Source organism: Oryctolagus cuniculus, chromosome 2, assembly GCF_964237555.1.
Source record: "Oryctolagus cuniculus chromosome 2, mOryCun1.1, whole genome shotgun sequence".
Classification (NCBI taxonomy): Eukaryota; Metazoa; Chordata; class Mammalia; order Lagomorpha; family Leporidae; genus Oryctolagus; species Oryctolagus cuniculus.
In genome coordinates, this window is record NC_091433.1 from 13,098,615 (window position 1) to 13,123,165 (window position 24,551).

Consider the following 24,551-nt stretch of genomic DNA (forward strand, 5'->3'; position numbering starts at 1 on the left):
GGGAACAAGTATCTTTTAAACTATCTTTCTCTATAGACTAAAGGCATTCACTAAACATGGCATCAAAGTAGTTTTAAATTTATCTTCCATCCAGGCTTTGAAAGAATATGGTATTTTTTTTTAAAAAACCAGGGTGAAAGAATATTAACTACCCACCAAGCAACTAATTACCCACCCATGAGAATTCCAAATGACATATTGAGCATGTAGTTTTACAGAGAACAAATGAAGTAGACCTGATTTATATAACAATCTCTTCCTCTATCTTCTTAATTTAGATTACTTAAAAGTGAACTTATACAGACGCCATTTACCCATTAATCAAGTTCCATTACCACATACTGTCACTTTGGTGGAAACAGGTAAAGAAAGGAAGGAATCAAAGTAGTCTTATCTGGAGAAAAGAGTGACCTGTATTCTTCTCATAATTTCTGGATTTAGAATTCAACGATCAGAAACAAATTATCATGCTGGCGCCATGGCTCACTTGGCTAATCCTCCGCCTGCGGCACCGGCACCCCAGGTTCTAGTCCCGGTTGGGGCGCCGGGTACTAGTCCCGGTTGCTCCTCTTCCAGTCCAGCTCTCTGCTGTGGCCCAGGAGGGCAGTGGAGGATGGCCCAAGTGCTTGGGTCCCTGCACCTGCATGGGAGACTGGGAGGAAGTACCCGGCTCTTGGCTTTGGATTGGCGCAGCACTGGCTGTGGCGGCCATTAGGGGAGTGAACGAACGGAAGGAAGACTTTTCTCTCTGTCTCTCTCTCCCTGTCTACAACTCTCTCTCACTAACTCTGCCTGTCCAAAAAAAAAAAAAAAAAAAAGAAATCAGTCATGGAACTACTAAAATAATAAAAAAAAGCATAAAAACCATTACCCTTATAGTCACTTTTACATTGGAAAATAATTCATAGTTAATGTTTATTTTCACAAGAAATTATTGCTTGAAATTCCAAATAATTAATCAAAAAAGCTTAGAACATAATTATCTTTTATACTATGTAAATTTAATTCAAGGACATGCCAGTAAGAGGTGAGGAGCTTAGCATGGTAAATTTTATGAACAACAGTATTAATTGGATCTAAATACAAAGAACCTTTCTGTTTTCCTTGCAAGCTTACTGCAGGTAAACATGACTGTTTAAGGTTTGTTGAAATGTTAACAATAGCTACTGGGCTTTTATCTACCTATCAGAAAAACTAAATTTCTGGATCAGATTTTTTTTTTTTTTTTTTTGACAGGCAGAGTGGACAGTGAGAGAGAGAGACAGAGAGAAAGGTCTTCCTTTGCCGTTGGTTCACCCTCCAATGGCCGCCGCGGCCAGCGCACTGTGGCTGGCACACCGCGCTGATCCGATGGCAGGAGCCAGGAGCCAGGTGCTTTTCCTGGTCTCCCATGGGGTGCAGGGCCCAAGCACCTGGGCCATCCTCCACTGCACTCCCTGGCCACAGCAGAGAGCTGGCCTGGAAGAGGGGCAACCGGGACAGAATCCGGCGCCCCAACCGGGACTAGAACCCGGTGTGCCGGCGCCGCAAGGTGGAGGATTAGCCTAGTGAGCCGCGGCGCCGGCCTTGGATCAGATTTTATTTAAGATCAAATCTAATCTCATGATTTTACAGAGAAGGACTCAAAAATCCAGTCAAATCAAGTCAGAAACAATGACAAAGCTTAGAATGCCAGTTTCCAATTTTCCAGATCAGAATTTTTAAAAAATTTTATTTAAGTTATATAAGTTTTATGTATTTCATTTGTACAGTTTTAGGAACATAGTGACACTTCCCCTTCACCTTCCATCCTGCCCACACTCTAACCCCTCCTCCTCATCCCTCTCAGATTCCCACTCTTAATTTTTACAAAGATTCATTTTCAGTTTACTTAATGATCATACAGTTAACCCTACACTAAATAAGATTTCAACAAATAGTATGACAAGAAAAAAAAACCCACATTTCCCCTATAGAAGAGATAGGGGCTATAAACAGTCATGAAACTCAAAATGTCCATTTCACTCCAACACATTACATTCATGTACTCTATTAGTTATCTTGGATCAGGGAAAACATATGCCATCTGTTTTTGGGGGGACTGGTTTATTTCACTAAGTATAATGTTACAATAGCCAAGATTTCTTTTTTTTTTTTTTTAAAGCGATTAGAGTTTTTTTTTCTACCAGACCACATAGTCTAACAAATATACTAGGACAGCTGTGCACTACACAGCAATATTTTGGCAGTAGTCTGATAAGATTAAATTGCATCTTGGATTGTATAAGTACACCCAATGACATTTGCACAAAGATGAAGTCACCTAACAAGGCACACTTCTCTCATTAAGCGACACATTTTACTGTAAGTATCACTGCTTACTCAAATATACTTAGTTCTTGAGTTGGCATAGCTTGAAGAGCAAACTGAGACTGTAGGAGATATTGTAGAATCTAAATTGAATGCACTGAATTTTCAATAACTAATTTATTTGTAAATTTATCTGACTTTATCAAGTTCCAGAGTTCACATTATTAGAGTTCAATTAGAGAGGCCTTTTAATAAGAAGATAGGGAGAAAAGTTTTGATGCAATGTTTGTGCCTGTATTTCTAACTCTACTCATGCCAAGTTTCAGGAGTCACACCAACTCAAACATCTCTCTTCATTTTTCTTACAAGCGGTAATAAACTATCTTAATCAGAGATGATCATTCTAGTTGCCCCCAACTCCAAATCTCTCTTCACATATAAAATTGCAGAAGGTTCACAATTACCATCTGCATATTTTCAGACTTCAATTAACCACAGGTAACTGTGCCTCTTTCTCTAACTCTGCCTGTCAAATAAATAAATAAATAAATGTTTAAAAAACATTTAAACAGTCTTTTACCTACCCATTAAATGTCATTAATGGTGCTTATAGGCAAAGCAGATAACATTTCAAACATACATGGTGAGTGTCTGCTGAGATATACTAAGGCATCAGACATTTCTTTGACATAGGTAGGATTTATGAGATTTTTAATATGATGAAACTGTAAATCAACTAGGCTTGGAAAAAAGTATCACAACAATGGAAAGAGTATGAAAAACCTATGATTTTTTTTTCTTTGCTAACTTTTAGGAATTGAAGGAAATGCAGACTATATAGTAAAAAAATCTTATATCTTGCTATAGGAAGTTGAATTTAATTAAGTGAACACTGAAAGTGTTAAAAGAACCATTAATATCCCATAGTGAAAAACTTATGGTTGAAAAAATCTTTCAACTTGGTGCTCATCATTAGGCAAAGATTAAAGACTTTCCTTTAAAGATAAATAAGATACTTGATAGCAAATCTTTAAAAGAAATCATAGCTCATGCAGACAGTTTCAGATGATTTTGATCATGATATGAGAAGACTCCTCAAGATAAAAAGTCAAACTATGAGCACTGTTTTAGGTGAGGAAAGTTGAAAAACTGCAAGAGGATGGGGAAGTCAATAGCATATCCATTCTGAGGGCTCTACCCCACCACGCCCCCTGTCATTCTATTCCTTGTGTATGGCTTCAGCTTATGGTTTGGAGCTAGTTCCAAGGATTTAAACACAGATAATCTAGGGCATTAGTATTATCTAGTTCACTTCATCAGTTCATTATAGCTTAACTTACCATCAAAGAGCAGCAGGAACTAAGATCCCTATCTCTTTTCTTACCACTAAATTTCACCCAAGCAACTCTATAACCTATTAATTACACATCTTAAAAACTGCCTTGTTTTTCCAAGAGCTATTAGTGATCAATTACTGAGGATTATTTCATTATTTGTTTACATTATAATTTATGTTGCTCATCCAATTTTTTAACTGCTATTTCTTTGGAATAAGGGAACAGAGACAAATAATCTCTAAATACGCTTCATACTTTAACTACTATAATTGTAGATTGGTCTTTAAAGGAAAACAAATATCCAGTGAAACTGAAGAATGGATTATGACAGTCACTTGCCACATTTCTGATCTGTAAATTTTCAAAAGCTGGTACTACCTTAATTCTAGAAATGTATTTCTCCCCTAAGATCTCTATAGTTTATTACCTCAACTTTGTTACAGCATTGCTCAAATGTCATATGACTACAATTATAAAACTGTGATCACCATTCTGGCATTTTCTATGCTACTTCTCTCTTCCTTGTCTCCACAGCATTTACCTCTATATATCTAGCATATGTGTGAGTTGTGTGTATCTGTTTACATAAATTCAACCACAAATATAATTTACTTATTGTCTTTGCTCACTAGAACACAAAAAGTTCACGAGGACACAGATTTTTGTTTTTTGTCTTTTGTTCACTGGGATAGACCTGGCAGGCAACAGGAGTTCAGTTGATCTTTGCTGAATTAATGAGCCAGTCATCAGGCCAGAAATATGTTTTAGAAAGCCCAATGCACCAGTCTTGCTTAGGGGAAAGTCATACCTGGGATAATAAAGAACTAAGTTATTAAGAGTTTGGAAAAGAACACAGCTGCACAAGTTACAAAAACTAGGAAAACACTGAAAGATGTCTATTTAAAATTGTAAGTCAATACTAAATGGCCACATAGCACATACAGGTTCTTCTGTTAATTCTACATAAAAATGAGGCTTCTCATCTAGACCCTGAATATATAGTATTTTGAGCAGCATATATTAATTATTACATTAGTATAGATGGATACATGCTAATTTCATTGCGCACCAGAGTAGAAAGCATGGGGAAGAAATATTACCCAAAGTCAGATGGTAATTTAAAAAATAGTGCCTCAAAGAAAATTCCATCTTTAATAATCAATCATTAAATTACCATCTATCAGATTATACTTTCTCAAATGAACTAGAATATGCAAAGAACATATTTAGATTAACTTGTAAATAACTAAAGATAAATGAAAAGATCTATTTCTTTCCCCAAATTTAAAACACTTCTACTAAATAAAAGTTTTAAAAAGGAGGGGTGAGTGGGCATTCAGTGCCAGGGTTAAGATGTCACTTAGGATGCTCACATCCCAAATCAGAGTGTCTAGGTTCAAGTCAACACTGCTTCAGATTCCACCTTCTTGCTAATGCACACGTGGAGAGGCAGATGATGACTCAAGTAGTTGTGCAATTGCTATCCATGTAGGAGATCTGGATTGTGTTCCAGGCTCCTGGTTCAGCCTGGCCCAGCTTTAGTTTTTGTGGGCATTTGAGGGAGTGAACCAGAGGACAAAGATCTGTCTTTCAAATAAAATGAAAATAGATAAGTAAAACTGAAAATAAAAACAATTACTTCCCCCAAAGGGTATTAGAACTGAATGAAACAATTGAAAGAATAATACAATGACTAAAGACTGCTGAAAGGAATTTTTTAATTGATATACAGAAATTATACATATTTATGGGGTACCATGTGATGTTTTGATACATGTACATATTGTGAAATGTTCAAATTAGGGTAAACACATATCTCCTCATATGTTTATCAATCCTTTGTGGTGAAAATATTAAAAATCTTTTCTTTTACCACTGTCTTTTGAAAATACATAGTACCTTATCATTATCTATAGTCAATCTATACAGAACTTGCTAATTCTATTTATTACTTAGTACCTGTTACTTAACCTTTCCTTCCCCTTCTTACCACTATTTTTCCTAGAATCTGGTAATCACCATTCTAGCCTCAACTTCTGTGAGATCAACCCTTTTAGACTCAACATTTGAAATCATGTAGTACTTGTCTTCTGTGCCTGGCTTGTTTCACTATACATAATGACTTCCAATTACACCCCATATTGTTGCAAATGACAGTTACTTCATTTTTTTAATCACTAAATAGTAATTGTGGATATGTATCATGTTTTCTTTATCCATTCAATTGTAACTAGGTCACTCAAGTTGTGTCCATTTCTTGGCTATTGTGAAAAATACTGCAATAAACATGGCCGTGGAGATATTTTTTCAACAAACTGATTTCCTTTCCTTTGGATATATACTCAAGTGGTGAAACTGCTGGATAATATGTTAATTCTATTGTTAATTTCTTAAGTAACCTCCACACTGTTGAAAGGAATTTAGAATCACTTTCATTTTCAGTGTTTGGGGCTAATACCCTGAATTACTTAGAATATTAGTACTTAACTTGTCACCTGCAAGAACACACAACAGATGTTTCTGGAAAGATTTAGCATACTACGGTTGTGAGTCACATTTTAAAAATATTAACAGGTAATCATGACTTAAAGCATTGCTTTTGGGGCCGGCGCCATGGCTCACTTGGTTAATCCTCCGCTTGCGGCGCCAGCATCCCATATATGGGCGCAGGGTTCTAGTCCCGGTTGCTCCTCTTCCAGGCCAGCTCTCTGCTGTGGCCTGGGAGTGCAGTGGAGCATGGCCCAAGCACCTGCAGCCGTGTGGGAGACCAGGAGGAAGCATCTGGCTCCTGGCTTCGGATTGGTGCGGTGTGCCGGCCGTGGCGGCCATTTGGGGGGTGAACCAACGGAAGGAAGACCTTTCTCTCTGTCTCTCTCTCTCTAACTCTGTCAAATAAATAAATAAATAAATAAAGCATTGCTTTCGATTTTTAAAACATTCTTTAACTAGGTTTAACTGCACTCTAGCTTATTGTTTATCAGCTATGCCAGGTACTAATCTAGGTTGTAGGAACACAGCAAAACAGACAAAAATCCTTGCCCCAGCTGGATGTTATATTCTAGACGTGACAGATAAACATGTTAAAAGAAGGGTCAGGGAGACTTTAAAGAGAATAATGCAAAAGAGATGAGAAAACTTATGAAATACAGAGTGGTTACAAAAGTACATGGTCAGGATGGGGTAATAATTGATGATATGAAGGACTGAACACAATGATCACTGGTGAAAACAGAGTTTAGTATTTCAGATAGAAGCAATAGCAAGGATGAAGGTCCTGAGACGAAAATAAGGCAAAAATATTTGAGGAAAAGAAAAAAGTCAGTAAGTCTTCCAGAGAATGAACAATAAAGATATAGTGAAAGAGCAGGGAGAACCACACCACTGTACCCGTGGTAGATTTTATTCTAAGTGTCATGCAAAGACACTGCAAGTTCTTGGGCAGAGGAATAATTATCCAGTTTAGGCTTTGTTTTCTGTGCAGAAAAATGAGCTGGGGGAAAGTAGAAACAGAAAAAAAAAGTATTGAGGCTCTTTAGTAGTATCATCCAGAAATGACATACCTTAGATTAGGGAGATAGCAATGGAAATGATGAGACACGGTCAGATTTAGAATAAAGTAGAGACTTGTTGGCAGGTTGGATATAGGATGTGAAAGAGACTGAGACATCAAAAAAGGCTTACAATTTTTGGGCCTGATCAAACACCTCTTGATTAAGATGGGAGAGGAAAGAGATTAAAATCAAGTTTTCTGCTTAGACAGGGCATTCTGAGATGTCAGACATTGAAGCAAAGAATGTCAAGTAGGCACTTAGAAAGAGGGCAAAGGTAGAGGAATGGTCCAGATTAGATTTCATATTTAGGGATCATCAGCACGCACATAACAAGTAAAGCCATAGGACTCAATGAGGCCATTAAGTCAGTGAAGGTATATAACTGAGGACTAACTCCTATGACTCTTCAACACTTATGGGTCAAGAAGAAGGGAATCAGCAAGCCTAAGTGCATTCTTAGTATATGAATAATATCATAGACACAGGGTAAAACAAGAAGAAAAATCTTTTCATTAACATCTCTGATTGTGGCTCATAATGGTATATGAATTATTTTATGGCATTAACATACAGCTCCCTAAGAGTTCCAAAAGGGCAATCCACAGAAGAGAAATTCAAAGCATGACTAAAATATCATAAAGGAACACTTGTATAAAAAATGTTAAGGCTGGAATGAATCATGTCGAATTTACATAGTCCTTCAATGAAGTCTGCATTTCCATAAAAGCAATCCAAAAAAATAAGTTAACAATGCCTGTTTCCAAGGAATAAATACTTGGGGCTGGCTTTGCGATGTAGCAGGTTAAACTGTGGCCTGCTATGCTGGCATTTCATATGATTACAGGTTCAAGTACCAGCTGTTCCATTTCTGATCTAGCTCTCTGCTAATGCACCTGGGAAAGCAGATGGTTCAAATGCTCAGGCCCATGCATCCCATACTGGAGACCTTGATGGAATTCCTGGCTCCTGGGGTCTAGGCAAGCACTGGCTGTTGCAGCCAATTGAGGAGTAAACCAGCAGATGGCAGATATCCCCCTCTCAACACTAACTTTCACATAAATTAATAAACCTTAAAAAAAAAAAGATATCAAATACTGGATCACCAGTCTAACCTAGTTAGTTAGTGAACTGATTTAGTATTTAAGTCACGCAATAGGATAAAACATAAATATTAGTTTGACTTTTTGTTCAGAAAAGACAAGGAAAACTATATATAAAAACATGGCTATCAATTTTTTAAAGCAGTTACTTAAAAAAATTTTATTTAGGGACCAGTGCTGTAGTGTATCAGGTAAAGTCACCACCTGTAGCTCTGGCATCCATATGAGTGCTAGTTTCAGTCCTGGCTGCTCCATTTCTGATCCAGTTCCCTGCTAATGTGCCTGAAAGCAATGGAAAATGGCCCAAGTCCTTGGGCCCCTGTACCCATGTGGGAGACTCATAACAAGCTCCTGGCTCCTGGTTTAGGATTGGTTCAGCTCTGGCCATTATGGCCATTTGGGGAGTGAACTAGTGGATGGACGATCTTTCTTTCAATAAATAAATAAATCTTTTTTTACAGAGCAGGTTCATATTTATTTGTACAGTTATATATATATTATTTGACAGGTAGAGTTATAGACAGTGAGAGAGAGACAGAGAGAAAGGTCTTCCTTCCGTTGGTTCACTCCTCAAATGGCCGCTACGGCCGGCACTGTGCTGACCCGAAGCCAGGAGCCAGGAGCCAGGTGGCTCTTCCTGGTCTCCCATGCAGGTGCAGCAGCCCAAACACTTGGGCCATCCTCCACTGCCCTCCTGGGCCACAGCAGAGAGCTGGACCAGAAGAGGAGCAATCGGGACTAGAACCCGGCACCCATATGGGATGCCAGCGCCGCAGGCAGAGGATTTACCCAGTGAGCCACAGTGCTGGCTGTCCAGTGATATATTACAGTTGAATATAAATTAAAGGCCTGCTTGCACACCAAAGCCAGGTCCTTTGGGTGGTTCAGTCAAACAGGTAAGATCTCCAGCTGGCTCACAAGAGGAGCGTCCACTCCTTGGCCCAGCTTTTAGAATTCTGCCAGCTTTCAGCTCATCAATAGTTTTCCTCAATATCCTTAGGTGTCAGATCCTCCTAGTAGCTGTCATTAATTTGAACCATTGGTGCATTTACATAGGCCCCTAGACATTCCACCTCTATAAGAGTGAGAAGTCTGTCAGGTGTAGTTTCCCCAACCTTTATTCCAAGCTTTTCTGAATGGCCTCCAGTATGCTGCCAGAGTTTCAAAGCATGCAAGGCGTAGTAGTGCAGACCTGAATGTGATATTTTCCAACTGGCTTTCAATTATACATCGTATAAAAAGTTGCTACTTCATATACTCTCATTGGAGGTACTTGTAAAACTTCTGCAACCTTGTTCATAGCAGAGATAGGCAACCACCCATTCTGTCGCTGGGCTAAATCCAGGACTGGAAGCACAGCTGCTGCTTTATGCCCTTCTGGATAGTTTTTTACAGTTACCACTATCCTCTTATAGTTTTCTGGTGTGAAATCAAATGGAGTATCTGGGTTATTCTCAGAAGTGTCTCTGTGCACAAATAGCGCTCCTCCAGCTCCATTTTGCACACTGTCTTATGCAAATTCCTGATGTGTTTTCCCTACTGGGCTGAAGAAAGCTGCCTGGGCCCAGAGCTCTGTGGAGAAGAAAGGTGGCAGGCCAAACTGTTCAGCTTTCCCTAACAAATAAGTCTTTAAAAGATTATTTGATTTTATTTGAAAGATAGACGGAAGGACAGAGATTTTACATTTGCTGATTCATTTCCCAAATGCCCACATAAAAAGGCTGGGCTAGGAGAACCTGGAAGTCCAAAACGTAACAATCTCCCATGCTAATGCCCAATCCGTATTAATTAATTTAAAGCAAAAGCATTCGTTAATATAGAACTTTCAATTAATTCCATCAAAAAGGTCTTATTCTTTTAAACCCATAACAGATACCATTTCAATGAATACTAAAGGTTTGTTGGGGTGAGCAGGAAAAAATATTGATTTTTTTTTATAAAGGATGAGTTCATTTTATTGTATATTTGGCAGTATAGCCATTCAACTAATCTGCATGTATTATCTGTTCAATTTAGTCATGTCCAGCTTAGTTTAATTTAGAAATAAAAGACTCATTCTTCATTCCTAAGCCAGTAACTCAAGACACTTCAGGTGATCCAAGAATGAGATGCTAAAGCCCAAATAATTTAATTTCATGGAGACAGGTTTGGACAAGGCATTTTATTATCTACATGCCTGTATTTATTCACACTCACACTGATACTCAAATTATATAAAATATTTAAGTACAAAGTAAGAAAAAATAAACTACATGTACATGCTAAATAATTCACTTTTCTAAGAGATTAAGTACTAACACCTAATTGAATATTTAAAGAAACAAAGATGTATGGATATAATTTATCTTTGTTTTTATTGACTCAAGAAGTATTTACTGAGGACCTAATATGTGGTAAGTATCATCTTAGAAGCTGAGAATTCCACAATAATGAAAATGAAATTTTTATTTTACATTAGCACATTAGTTAATTTTAGGGTTAATCTCTGGAAAGAATTCAATTTTGACCACTTCTAAAGTAAAGCATATGCAAAAGACTAGTTAAAAATTTATCTTTGTACTAGAACATCCTTCTCCCATTCTACATAGTCAACCCTGAACGTCTATTTCTGACTAGCTTCTGATTATAAGCAACTGTCTGAGTTATATTTAGTTTAAGTAATAAGCTTGTTCCACTCCTGAAAAGGTCTAATGCCACTGATACTCCTACAATCTATTAAATATTGTGTGGAAACTCACTGCTAAAACTGTTCACAGTTTGTATAAAGGAAAAATAGAAAACTATGAGAAATGTAGAGCATATCTTATAGTCCCTCTATAATCTAATTCAAATAAAGTAATTTTAATCCTAGACTGCTAAATAGCAGGAAATATAAAGTTTTTTCTATTTAATACTTTTAAAAACTTGGAGTGTTTTTCATACAGAACACCATTTTCCTCGTTAATTTCTTCTTGAAGGCTCAAATGTTTATAATATAGAACCAAAAGCCATGCTATTTAACTTCTGTTAGCTTGTCCCTATTGTTACAATAACAGTATTTATCTCTTAAGATTGCTTTGTAATTGAATGAGAGAAAACATATAAAAGACTTAATGCTCAATCATAACTGATGACATAAATCATTACTTCAGTTAATAAATATGATCAATACACATTGTGTGTAACTGATCATACAGATAAGATTAAGTGCCAAAGGGATCACATACATAAGGCCAAGTGTCTAGTAATAACAATAGACAGAATTAAAAAGGAGAAAATGATCCAACATGGGAAGCAGGCCACACAGCAGACTCACAGAATGACAAATGCCCTAAATGGTACACTGACCTCAGAATTAGCCCTTAAAGCATTAGGATGTGGCTGAAGAGCCCATGAGAGCATTTTAGGCATGGAAAGCCAAGATACCATAGCAAAAAATGATCTACAGGAAAGATCTCTGTGAGTGAGATCCCAGTGGAAAGAAGGGGCCATCAAAAAAGGATGTACTTTTCTCTGAAGGGAGGGGAGAACTTCCACTTTGCTTATGGTCCTGTCTAAATATTGATGGAGTTTGTGGTTACAAAAGGCTTCCATAGCCTTGGAAGCTCACAACAACAGCCTTGGGTGATCACTGATGTTATAGGTAAGAGTTTTAATTGCTGAATCAACAACAGGAGACACTGTGCACTTGCTCTCCAGGTAGGACCTCTGTCGTTAATGAATTATAATGTGATAATTAACAGTAAAAGTTGTATTCAAACAGTACTTGATGCTTTGTGTGTCTGTATGGGTACAAACTGTTGAAATCTTTATTTAGTATAGAGTTGATCTTCTGTATATAAAGATAATTAAAAATGAATATTAATGAAGAATGGGATGGGAGAGAGAGTAGGAGGTGGGATGGTTTGGGGGTGTGAGTGTGGGTATAGGGGAGAAGAACTGATATATTCCAAAAGTTGTACCTATGAAATTTATATTTATTAAACAAAAGCTTTCTAAAACATAACTATGATCAATAATAATAGTTTACATTCATCAGTAGCACCATTCCCAGTAAGCTGGGGAAAACAATAAGAACAAAAAGAATATTAGAAGATTCTTTGTTTTGGCAAGATGAACAACATGCACATATATTCCTCAAATTAAGCAACAGATTTAAAATATCATTAATATGAATGCCACCAATATCCAGAATGCTCAAGAATGTAACTATATTGGATAAATTTTCAAGAAACAAAGAGTTTCGCTAACAAGATGCTTTACTAAATTGTTTGCTACTCCAAAGAAACAAAGTATTTCCTGTCTTTAAAAACATATATCTTGCCTTTTATTTCATAAATAGTTACCAACAGAACTCAACAAGAAGTTAGTGGAGTTAAGACCATTTATGATACTGTTATTAACTCCAGCTCCATCCTGTCAGATCATATTGGAAATCACTAAAATTATCCTATTGAAAGAGAATTTAAAAACAACCACTAGTAAATAAGTACAAAAGTTGTAAGCTTAACTAAATCTGGAAAGTGTTGATGAACTACAAATAAAGGAATTAACAAAGATAAGACCTGAAAAAAAAACAAAAACACCAGTAAGAACCTTTAAATTAAAACTCTTCATTCTTTCAAAGGATCTTGAAGAAAACTAAGAAATTCCCAAATGGAGAGAGGTCACTAAATATCCAAGAACACTCACCCAACCTTTGGTAGGAGACCTCTTGGAGACTCAGATGCTTGAATCAGCTGAAATAGTACCAAGTTTTTACTGATTACTCTTAATAAAGCAATGGAGCAAAGGTTAACTCCATACTATCAAAAATTGTTTGTTATTATTATTGATAATCATACTTACTACTATTATAAATGACTCAAAAGAAAAGGAGATTGAATACTGAGTTCCAAGGCAAATCAAACTGTGTGTATGTGTAAATGTATACATTTCCTATAGCTATTTTAGAAATATAACCTGATAACATAATTCTTCCTATAGCTGTAAATTTATTGGCAAAATAAAGTTTGCTAAATATATTGTAAAGTTTTTAAGAAAGTATGTAAAATATTTTTAACTTTGGCTAAGATTGAAATTTTTGAAAAAGATTAAACAAGATTTCTTTTCTCAAAGATGAGTATTTTAAACATTACTAATGAAAACATGAAACATCAATATAATAGAAAGTATCTGATGGTACCTAATGCCAAAGGGAGTAAAATAGGTATGACAGTTAGATGAGAATATTGTAATGTTTCTCAATCTCTAAAAGCGATAAGATAATCCCCAACTTGCAGTATAACTTTCTCTAAAAGTCCATGTTGTGAAAAAATAATGCACACTAATAATGTGGGAATGGTCAAGAGCAAAAAAGTAGAAAGTTCTGTATTTCTATATTTTTCCCAAACAAGCACTTTCTCAAAAAGCTACTTCTGCTTGTAGGTGTGTCAAGCAAGGGAAAAAAATGAAAAAAGACCCATTTGGATTAAAAAATATCGACAGACAAGGAGTAAAAAAGAACACTGATTTTTTTTTTAATGTCAAGTAAGCATACTGAAGCTAACAAATCCTGAAGTAGCAAGCCAGCAAATATACTATAATCTAGCTGATAAATGATTTAACTATTATTAGGGATAGGTTACAATACTCATTTAATGTATAACTTATTGAACAAGCAACTTTTGAAGTTGAGAACAATAATAAAATAAGGAAGACCAAAAAAAATTTTTGAAAGGTGCCTGTAAGTGGAAGGGAAAAATGAATGATAAAGTCAGAAAGAGATGTGAGAACATAATGCCACATAGGAACGCCAAGTACAAGACTAGCACTAGAGTAAGAATCCTAACATATCTATGAAGAAAAATTATGGATAAAGTAATAATTAGGAATGAAGTTGAGACTAAGATATTCTTGTGTGAGAAAAATCAAACATTTTAAATTTTTACTGAAAACATTAAATGACAAAACATACCAGTATTACCTTTCTTTCGAAAGAGTGCATTTAGGTAATTTTCTGCTTGGCATTCAATCTTATCAGTGTTGGACTGGCCCTGAGATGATAGCTCCTCTGTTGGTGTTGACTGTGAAGAATCAAGAGATGGTATACAATCCTAAAATTATAAGAAAACAAACACAAAAAATCATTTTATATGTACATATGGCATTCTTTCATTGAATTAATCAATGGAAAGCACTGCTCCATTTGTTCTAATTTATAAACTCACATCAAATTATATTGAGGGAAATAAAATTTGAAAGAAGAGTAAGGAGAAAAGAAATTTAGTTCAGAAAAAAGGACCAAGATAGCCTTGTTCCTTAGCAAAACTACAGTCAAAAAGGAAGAAGAGTAGAAACACACACAGCTAGTAAATTCACTACATGACATGCCATAATGTGATTACATCAGAATTTTAACAAAGCTGATGTATTAACTCACGAATCTGCCTGAAACCAGTAGTTTCTCAAAATCTCTTTTCTTCCTAGCCTTTCTCACACTTGTAGATAAGCAATCAGGATTTCCCATATGTAAAAATGCTGGCTGTATAGTTTATGTCCTATTTACAAAGTGGGTATTTAAATATTTCATTATTTACACAGAAATAATTATTATATCCTAAAACTTCAGGGGTAAATGAGAGACTAAAAACTAGCTGTACATTATACCTCTACTACCAATTTCTAAAATGTCAGATTGTGGGAAATCTCAGGCCAAACTAGGCTCCCAACCTCACATTTATATAACTAAACACAAAAGAGACCTGAATTGAATTTCTTCAGTAAGGAAACAATAAGGCAATAATAAATGAGCAAAAAGATGAGGTTTCTAGGATTTTCACCTGCTAATTAAGCTAAATGTTAGATTTCCTACATAAGACTTTTATTCTTTTCATTTACCAAAATGAAGTATTTAAACTTCCACTGTGAGTCACAAATTTCCAGACAAATTAAGAAAAAAAAGTTACAACTGTGCAATTAATTTAAAAATAGTTTTTTAGCACTAAAACTTACACTGACTGCTTCTCTCTGTAGATTACAAAATGAACATTTTTCATCCATAGACCAGTCAGTCAGCTCTTCTGGTTCACAGTCTTTAAAAGAGGGAAAAATATTCATTAAATATACTAACTTTATTTAAACAAGTAAAATTACCACTCTCTACAGCAATGGCTCATACCATAAAAAAAATAGAAATGAAAAATAAAAAACTGCTAAACGTACGAATAGAAGGCCTAACTTTAAAATTAAAGTGATGACATCAAAAAGAAATAAACAAGGAAAGCTATAAGGAGCATACTTTTGCACTACTATGGGATACAGGAGCAAAATAATGAAGTGGCTATAAATTAGCAACTCTCAAAAATAGAGTTTTAAGTATCATCTAACCTTCTGAAAGAGTCAACTCATCACTGGCCATTAATTTTGCTTTTATAACTGCTATGGAAAACTCAACAAAGGGGGAAATTTAAAGAGAAAAGGAATAAATTTTGCATAGCACAAAAGGCAACATAAAATACAGAAACAGAAGAAAGCACCAGAAAAGTCCACAGATTTGAGAAAATGGAAAGATGTCTAAGATAAAAAGTAGAAATACATAGCTCTAAAGTCAGATAATATTTTTATTACATTGTTCACAGGCTTTGTTGCAAGAGTTGGAGTAAAAATTAGGTAAACAGGTAAGGTATATTATTCAATACGAAACATGATTTCTTTATTCATTATAATCCAACTGTTGTAATATATTAAGAGTTTCTGGAGAACAAAAACATTTTCTAGTGAAGAAATTTTATGCAGATGTAATAATTACACTGTTTTCCTAACTGTATTTTGTATAGACAATGATTTTCAAATTTATCCCTTGCACCAGAAAGTCCTTCAGTTTTTTTTTCACAAATAAAACTATATGCAGAAACTCAAACACAAAATCTTTATCATCTGTGGAAGCTATACTGTAACTAATTGAAATAACACTTGATGTGCCACAGAAATTTTCTCTCCTACTTTTCAAAGGTAGAGTTGAATACATGTCTCTGTAATAATACACATAAAATAAAGCTTATCTCTTTTGGAATGACAATGGATGAATACTGGTTAGGATTATTTCAATACCCTTCCACCCCCTACCCCCTCACACAATTTGCATCAACCCAAACACACAGGTCAGAACAAAAGATAACTGCTGTTGGAGTATAAATTTGTTGGAATATAAAACAGTATAATAATCTCTCTCTGATGTCAGACAATGTTATACAAATGTAATGGGTTGTGTCTTCAAAAAGTTCACAAAAAAAATGTGCTTTACGAAAAATCAGGCATGGATTTCAAAAATGTTTTGCACCAAAATAAACTCATAGTAACTTGGTATAACATGTCTATAAAAGACCTAGTTTAAGTCACTAAGAAGGATAAGACAATGTCTAAAGAGTCCCTTTCAGATTACATGAATTCTGCTAAAATTAAAGCAAGAACAGACATGAAATTTGTGCTGAGCTTTGGGTGGAAGTAAGAATGATGAAATCATTGATGTTTTATATAAAGTTTATGAGGACAATGCCCCAAAGAAATCAGCAGTTTGATGGAGCCAGCACTGTGGCACAGCGGGTAAAGCCACCACTTGCAGTGCTGGCATTCCATATGGGCGCCAGTTCAAGTGCCGGCTGTTTCACTTCCAATCCAGCTCTCTGCTATGGCCTGGGAAAGCAGTAGAAAATGGAACAAGTCCTTGGGCCCCTGCACCAGCGTGGGAGACCCAGAAGAAGCTCCTGGCTCCTGGCTTTGGATCGGCGCAGCTCCGGCCGTTGTGGCCAATTGGGGAATGAACCAGCAGATGGAAGACCTCTATTTCTCTCTGTCTCTCCTCTCTCTGTATAACTGTGACTTTCAATTAAATAAATAAATCTTTAAAAAAAAAAAAAGAAAGAAATCAGCAGCAGTTTGCAAATGGTATAAAGGATAAGACTATTTTGAAGATGAAAACTGCAGTATCAGACCATACACAATTTATGAGGTTTTTAAGAACCTCATTCATTTCCTATTTAAGAAGTCTGATTAACAGTAGAAACAACAACCAACACCAAAAATGTCTCAACTGGTTAAGCTTACGGAATTTTGACTAAAAAATTTTAGTGGAAAAACTTTGACAGGTAATCAACTGCAAACAGCAACACTTCCAGTGGACATTTTAAACCAATGGGATCAAAATCCTGAAGCATTTCTTCTATGAACTGTAAGAAGCAATGAAACATACCTTTATCAATACAACCTAAAAACAAAGCAAAATCAAAGAATAATTAAAACAATGGCTACCAAGAAGGAAGTGGCATGGTCAAAGCAAAAGACGACTCACCAAGAGCAAGGCAACACCAAGTTTTCTGGAGTGCCCAAGACATTTTGCTTATTGACTTTTTAGAATGTCAAGGAACAATTACATCTACTTATTAAGAGAGTGTTTTGAGAAAGTTAAGACAAAGCTTTAGCAGAAAAAGTCCAAGAAAGCTTCAACAGAGAATCATCCACTACCATGCCTAGACTCCTGTTCATTCCTCTCACCCAAAGAGCAATTTTGCAAGTTTCAACTGAGAAACCATTGAGCATCCACTTTACAGTCCTGATTTGGCTCCATCTGACTTATTTCTGTTTCCTATTATTAAAAATTCTTTAAAACATACTTTTCTTCAGTTAATAATGTAAAAAAGACTACATTGACATGGTTAAATTCCTAGGACCTTCAATTCTTTAGAGATGTACTAAATGTATGGTTATCAATGTTTACAAAAGCTTCTTGAACTTGAGGGAGCTCACATTGAGAAATGAAGTTTATATTTTTAATTTTTATCTTTTAATTCTCCTTTTCCATAAAACTTTTGACTCCCCTGTTATAAATATTATATAAATTTGGAAAAAGAAGAAATGGGAACATAAGATCCAGTACAGAGTGATGAAAAGATAACTGGACTTGAAGTCTCTGAAAATCTGTGAGAGAATTCGTTAGTAGTTCTAACTTTTTCAAGCACAAAGCTTATTGTTTCAATTACTTTCGTATAAAATAAAGATCACACATCACCTAACTCATTTGTGAATCAAATGGAAAAATACAAAAGCATGTTATAAAGTAGGAAACACCAAACAAAGGCTAATTATTAACAAAGTAGAAATACCAGTGATTGTTTTTAATAGTCTACAATCATACATGTATGTAATAACATTAATTTACAGAAAGCAGATAATTTCAATTCAATATCTGCTAAAGAAAATTGGTCACCTTTTATAAACAATCCAACAAAACAAAAAGTTTAAGTAATTTACATTATTAAACATCTGGTTTTTATAGAACTTCAAGTATGTAGGCTTTCAAGTGCAGTGGATATAGGTTTCTAGGTTCTCACCCCCTTAACAGAACAGAATCATATATCCACACTGTTTAATAAAGGATTATGCTGGGTTTCCTATTAGGGGAATCAAGCTCTATGATCAGTATAATGAATGGAGAAGACAGTTTGTCATGCCAAACTGCAATTTTAAAAGGCATAGCACATTTTCCCAGGCCCTCTTGAGTTTCCACCATTTAACCTGAGATCTTGCCCCAGATAGTCATGATTCCTTCAGTCTGGGACATGGAAAGATATGTGGAGAAGACATCGTTTCTATTCACAGCCTGGAGATCAGTTTAATCAGTTCACACATAAGTATTCCACAGATTTTGGAGTTGCTGGTTATGTAGCACTACTGAAGCAAAAATGTGACTCATACAACCCAGCATAATGTAATTTTGCTGGGTCAAGGAAATATTATCGCTTTTTAAAAATCAGAATCTCTTGAAGGAATTTAGCATTGAGATTTTTGAGAAATATATTATTGGCCTAAAGAGTGCATACTTTGAAAAATAGTTTTAAGCTTTCATGAAGTTTCAGGGATAAATAAATATGCTAAGTCAAGGAACAACAATTTTAAATTAAGACAATAAGCTCCAAAATAATTTCAGAGTAGGCATATAGTGAAATCGTGTCACTTATTTTATTTTAGTAGAAGTTCCTTAAGGAAATGTTAATTAAATGCCTCCATAATTATATAAATGGTGCTGCATAAACAATTGAATATATTTAAGCCATTAAATTTTGCTAAATTCAAGACAGTGATTTACTAAAAAATATTTAACAATTATTATACAGTAACCTTTAAGTCTAAATAAATGATGGTGAGATACATTTTTATATATAAGAAACCAAACTGAAAACTCAATTCTATACCAAATATTCTTCTTTACAATATTTTTTCATGTCACTGAAAATTAAATCCTGGAATAAAACAGACTCATTTTATCTCTAGCACAAAATTTGACAACCAGGTGTTCCTCTCTAAAACAAGTTATCTTTAAAATTTTAATACATGAAAGTATAAGCTCAAAAAGTTACAATTATGTGCCTTACAGAAGTAGCCTTATTAATAAAAAACCAATCTCATAATAAAATCTGACAGTAGATCAACCTTTCCACTACGGATATATATTCTTGTAGTTAAAGTCTGGTTCCAGTCATTTTATCTAATCTATTTTGGAAAGAAAACAAACTGCAATCAGAAAACCTTGGTACTGAAACATGGGCTTTTTTCCCCCAAAATTTGAAGTGGCTGCAGGCAAGTTGAGTTTTGTAAGCTAATACTGCATATTTAGCCTATTTTTTTCTACAATCAGCATTATAACACTGGCTAATACACTCAGGTAAGTCATTACCTCATAAAATATGTATTACATACTTACATTAGTAATAAGAGTTAATGTGATTTATATAGCAGATAATAAAGTTGTATTCCATATTCTAGCTTTAATATTTTAATATAAAACTACTAACTTTTAAGTTAATTCCAGGCCATGAATTTCAAGTAAAAAGAGTAGTTATTCATTTCTTTTTTGCTAATCAGTGTATAACACGCAAAAATAAGCATTCAAGAGGTCGGTGCTGTGGTGCAGGTGCAGTGGGTTAGCACCCTGGCCTGAAGTGCCGGCATCCCTTATGGGCGCCGGTTTGAGACCTCCTCCTTCACTTCCAATCCAGGCCTCTGCTACGGTCTGGGAAAACAGTAGAAGATGGACCAAGTCCTTGGGCCCCTGCACCAGCGTGGGAGACCCAGAAGAAGTTCCTGGCTTTGGATCGGCGCAGCTCCAGCCATTGTGGCCAATTGGGGAGTGAACCAGCAGATGGTAGACCTCTCTCTCTCTGCCTCCCTTCTCTTTGTGTAACTCTGACTTTCAAATAAAATAAATATGTAAAAAAAAAAGCATTCAAAAATATATCAACCAATAACACCTATTAAAACATTTTTTTTGTCTTTATCATGGTAGTGTTAGCATTTGGGAAAAAAAGATATTAAGCCAAATATACTAAGGTTCAATCAGTGTTATGTATCACAGGTCAGGAAATGTTTCTTACAAATACCCAAATAATAATTATTTTATATTAAGCAGATCTTGCAGTCTTTCACAAATACTCTACTACAGTTACACAAAAGTATCTACATCAATTGATGAATGAGAACTATGTCAAGAATTTAGTAGTCGGACAATGAAATTTGAATTTCATATGATTTTCATATCATGTTTCATTGCTCTTAATTTTTGCTTTTTACAACTAAAATTGTAAAAAACATTATGAATTCACAGGCCAGTAAAAAAAAATCAACAAGGTAGATTTAGACCATGCTATAGCTGGCAAACCTCTGTTATACATAATCCCTTCAATAGGTAGATAGGTGGGCACATTTACAAAAAACAAGCATCTATCAGCCAGTATCCACAGACCTGCTTTACTAGGGTTCATGGCATTTACAGTCTTATTCCTATTTTCATAAACATCCATAGTCAAAGCACGCAATTCAGATGATCACCTCCCCCCCTTTTAAAGAAACTGGCCTAACAAGACATAAGAAAGTGTTAACTAAAATAAACAAGAATGAATTTTTGCTTAAAAAGTCCTGTGACATCAGAAGTACATTAAAGGCAGATGGACAAAGAAAGGAATAAACACTAGGGTCTTTTCTTGAAGTATGCAAATATTTGAAGTTTATGACATTCATTCAAAATCTCTTTAGAGACCTCACTTCATAAAAGAGAAAATAGTTCTGACTGTCCTTAGAAGGTCAAGGAGCCATGAGATAAATCAAAGAAAATGGAAAACTAAACTTTCTGTATTGTCTCCACCAAAGCAAAAAATCAGCACTAAAATCCTTCTTTAAATCAATCTGGAGGCTGTTCTTTGTCACATTCCAGAATTATAATGTAAATATCTCAAAACACTAGTATGTATGTATCATAAAAACAGTCTTCAACGTAGAGGGAGGGAATTATCTTTATATTCTTAGAATCCTATCTATGAAATATGAAATCTAGTCTCTTTATATTAATAAAAATAAGTTTTGGTGACTGCCATAAAAAAGTTTTTAAAGAAGTTTGCCACATTATGTTGAGTGAATTAAGACAGTCCCAAAGGGACAAATATCATATGTTCTCCCTGACTGGCGACAACTAACTGAGCACCAAAGGGGAAACCTGTTGAAGTGAAATGGACACTATGAGAAACAGTGACTTGATCAGCCCTTGTCCTGACTGCTGATGTACAATTTAATACTTTATCCCTTTTAGTATTTTTTTTTGTTCTAGTACTATTGGTTGAACTCTGTAATTAACACACAATTATTCTTAAGTATTTAAATTTAACTGAAAAGTGATCCCTGTTAAATATAAGAGTGGGAATAAGAGAGGGAGGAGATGTACAATTTGGGACATGCTCAATCGGACTTGCCCCAAATGGTGGAGTTAGTAATGTGCCAGGGGATTCGAATTCAATCCCATCAAGGTTGCATGTACCAATGCAATCTCACTAGTCCACGTGATCAATTTCAGTTCACAATTGATCACACTGATAGGTGTGATTCCCTGTAGGAATAAGATTAAAGTCGGTTGTGGGGAGCAACTGGGAGCAACTCGGACTAGACTAAGTTACTGGAATTAAGACTTATTCTATGCATCTGCTCTCCCACAATATGGCGCTGGGAGAGGAGGAAACAGCTTCTACACAGCTGCCTCCAGTTCAACCAATAAACTGTAGGACCTGCTCCTGATTGGAGGAGAGCAGCGTACTCGGCGTGTGGGTAGCAGAGTTGGGATTGGTGGAAGAGGACTATAAAGGAGGAGAGAGACAACATGCACCAGGAACATCTATCTGAAGGAACACCTGTGCAGCCCCCGAGAGAGCCGGCCGGCGGTGTGCCACTCCCCCGCGGAAGTGGGGAAAGTGGCAGGGGGAACCGCCCTTCCACGGAGGTGGAAGGGTCGGTAGCCAACCCGGGAAGAACCAGCAGCAAACCTGGGGAGGGCCGAGCAGACAAAAGAACAGCGCAGGGTCCTGTGTCGTTCCTCCGCGAAGAGGGGGAGCGACATAATGGTGCCGTGACTCGGATAGGAAACCTAGGCAGGGTTTAGTGTCGTTCCTCCACGAAGAGGGGGAGCGACAGTCGGCAAACTCAAAAGGCTTCCATAGCCTTGGCAACTCATGACTAGAGCCTAGGGAGATTACTGACGCCATAAACAAGAGGGTCAAATTATTAAGTCAACAACAGGAGTCACTGTGTACTTACTCCTCATGTGGGATCTGTCCTTAATGTGTTGTCCAATGTGAATTAATGCTATAACTAGTACTAAAACAGTATTTTTACACTATGTGTTTCTGTGTGGGTGCAAACTGATGAAATCCTTACTTAATATATACTAAATCGATCTTCTGTATATAAAGAGAATTGAAAATGAATCTTGATGTGAATGGAATGGGAGAGGGAGCGGGAGATGGGAGGGGTGCAAGTGGGAGGGATGTTATGGGCGGGGGGAAGCTGTTGTAATCCATAAACTGTACTTTGTAAATTTATATTTACTAAATAAAAGTTTAAAAAAAGAAGAAGTTTTGCATTTCAAGACACACTGTGTTGGACCAGAGCTGTGGCACAGCGTGTAAACTCGCCTCCTGCAGTGCCAGCATCCCATCTGGGTACAGGTTCTAGTCTCGGCTGCTCTACTTCTAATCCAGCTTCCTACGAATGCTCCTGGGAAAGCAGTGGAAGATGGCCCAAGTGCTTGAGCCCCTGCACCCACGTGGGAGACCCAAAAGAAGCTCCTGGCTTCAGATACGCCCAGCTCTGGCCATTATGGCCACTTGGGGAGTGAACCAGTAGATGGAAGATCTCTCTTTCTCCCTCTGACTCTCTGTAACTCTGCCTTCCAAATAAAATAAATCTTAAAAAAAAAAAAAAACACCCACATACTATTTGCTAAAGGTAGTTTTTTAAATAGCAGAATAAATTCAGAACGTATTTTTCAACAGAAACGATAGGCTTGCAAACTAAGTCTATATTTTTTAAAGATTTATTTATTTGAAGGTCAGAGTTACACAGAGAAGGAGAGGCAGACAGAAAGAGAGGTCTTACATCCACTGGTTCACTCCTCAATTGGCCATAATGGCCAGAGCTGCACTGATCTGAAGCCAGGAGCTTCTTCCGGGTCTCTGGCTTGGTAGAAGGGGCACAAGGGCTTGGGCCATCTTCCACTGCTTTCCTTGGCCATAGCAGAGACCTGTATCAGATGTGGAGCAGCCAGCACTTGAACCAGAGCCCATATGGAATACTGGCACTCCTGCGCTATGCCACATTGCAGCCCCAGTCTATCTTAAATACATGCAAATACCATGAGTTTCACTTCAGAATTTGAAATAACTCAAATAATAAACAATAATGCTTTGCGGGGTAGGTACTGTGATTTAACAGGTTAAGCCACTGCCTTTGATGTGGATGCCATCATCCCATATGGGTGCCAGTTGGAGTCCTGGCTGCTCCACTTCCAATTCAGCTCTCTGCTATGGCATGGGAAAGCAGTGGAAGATGGCCCAAGTCCTTGGGACCCTGCACACGTGTGAAAGACCTGGATGAATTTCTTGGCTCCTAGTTTTCTCCTGGCCCAGCCCTGGCCATTGAGGCTATTAGGGGAGTGAATCAGTGAATGGATGCACACTCTATGTGTCTACCTTCCTCTCTCACTGAAACTCTTTCAAATAAATAAATATTTAAAAAAAAATCTTAAACAAGAATGGTTTGCCACCCAATTTGTTTCTCAAGTTATAAACAGTAACAAGGGTCCGGATTTCAAGTGACTTTTCTAAAAAATATACAATAACCTATTTGAGTCCAACATACATGTTTATAGACAGAAATAACTTACATCTGTAGTCTTAGATCTATTTACTAAACTATTTTTAATGTTAATGAAGGAAACAGCC

The 24,551-nt window shown here is 36.3% G+C and overlaps 1 protein-coding gene and 1 pseudogene across 27 annotated transcripts in view; both read right to left on the bottom strand.

The window, feature by feature from the left end:
* Positions 1-24,551, bottom strand: part of LCORL (ligand dependent nuclear receptor corepressor like) — a 216,165-nt gene that overhangs the window by 101,434 nt on the left and 90,180 nt on the right. For 10 of the 27 annotated variants that reach the window (XR_011386197.1, XM_051841977.2, XM_070068083.1 and 7 more), the window contains 2 exons: positions 15,250-15,329; positions 14,222-14,351 (listed from right to left, as the gene is read on the bottom strand). Coding sequence is in view for 21 of the 27 variants with exons in the window: in XM_051841977.2 (XP_051697937.2) it covers positions 14,222-14,351; positions 15,250-15,329 (210 nt within the window). In the remaining 6 variants the exon portion in view is untranslated. Of the gene's footprint in view, positions 1-12,948; positions 12,996-14,212; positions 14,352-15,249; positions 15,330-24,551 lie in introns of those variants that run through there. The other 17 variants (XR_011386196.1, XM_070068084.1, XM_070068082.1 and 14 more) reach the window with 6 other exon arrangements.
* LOC138848433 (NADH dehydrogenase [ubiquinone] flavoprotein 2, mitochondrial pseudogene) lies at positions 8,975-9,721 on the bottom strand (annotated as a pseudogene).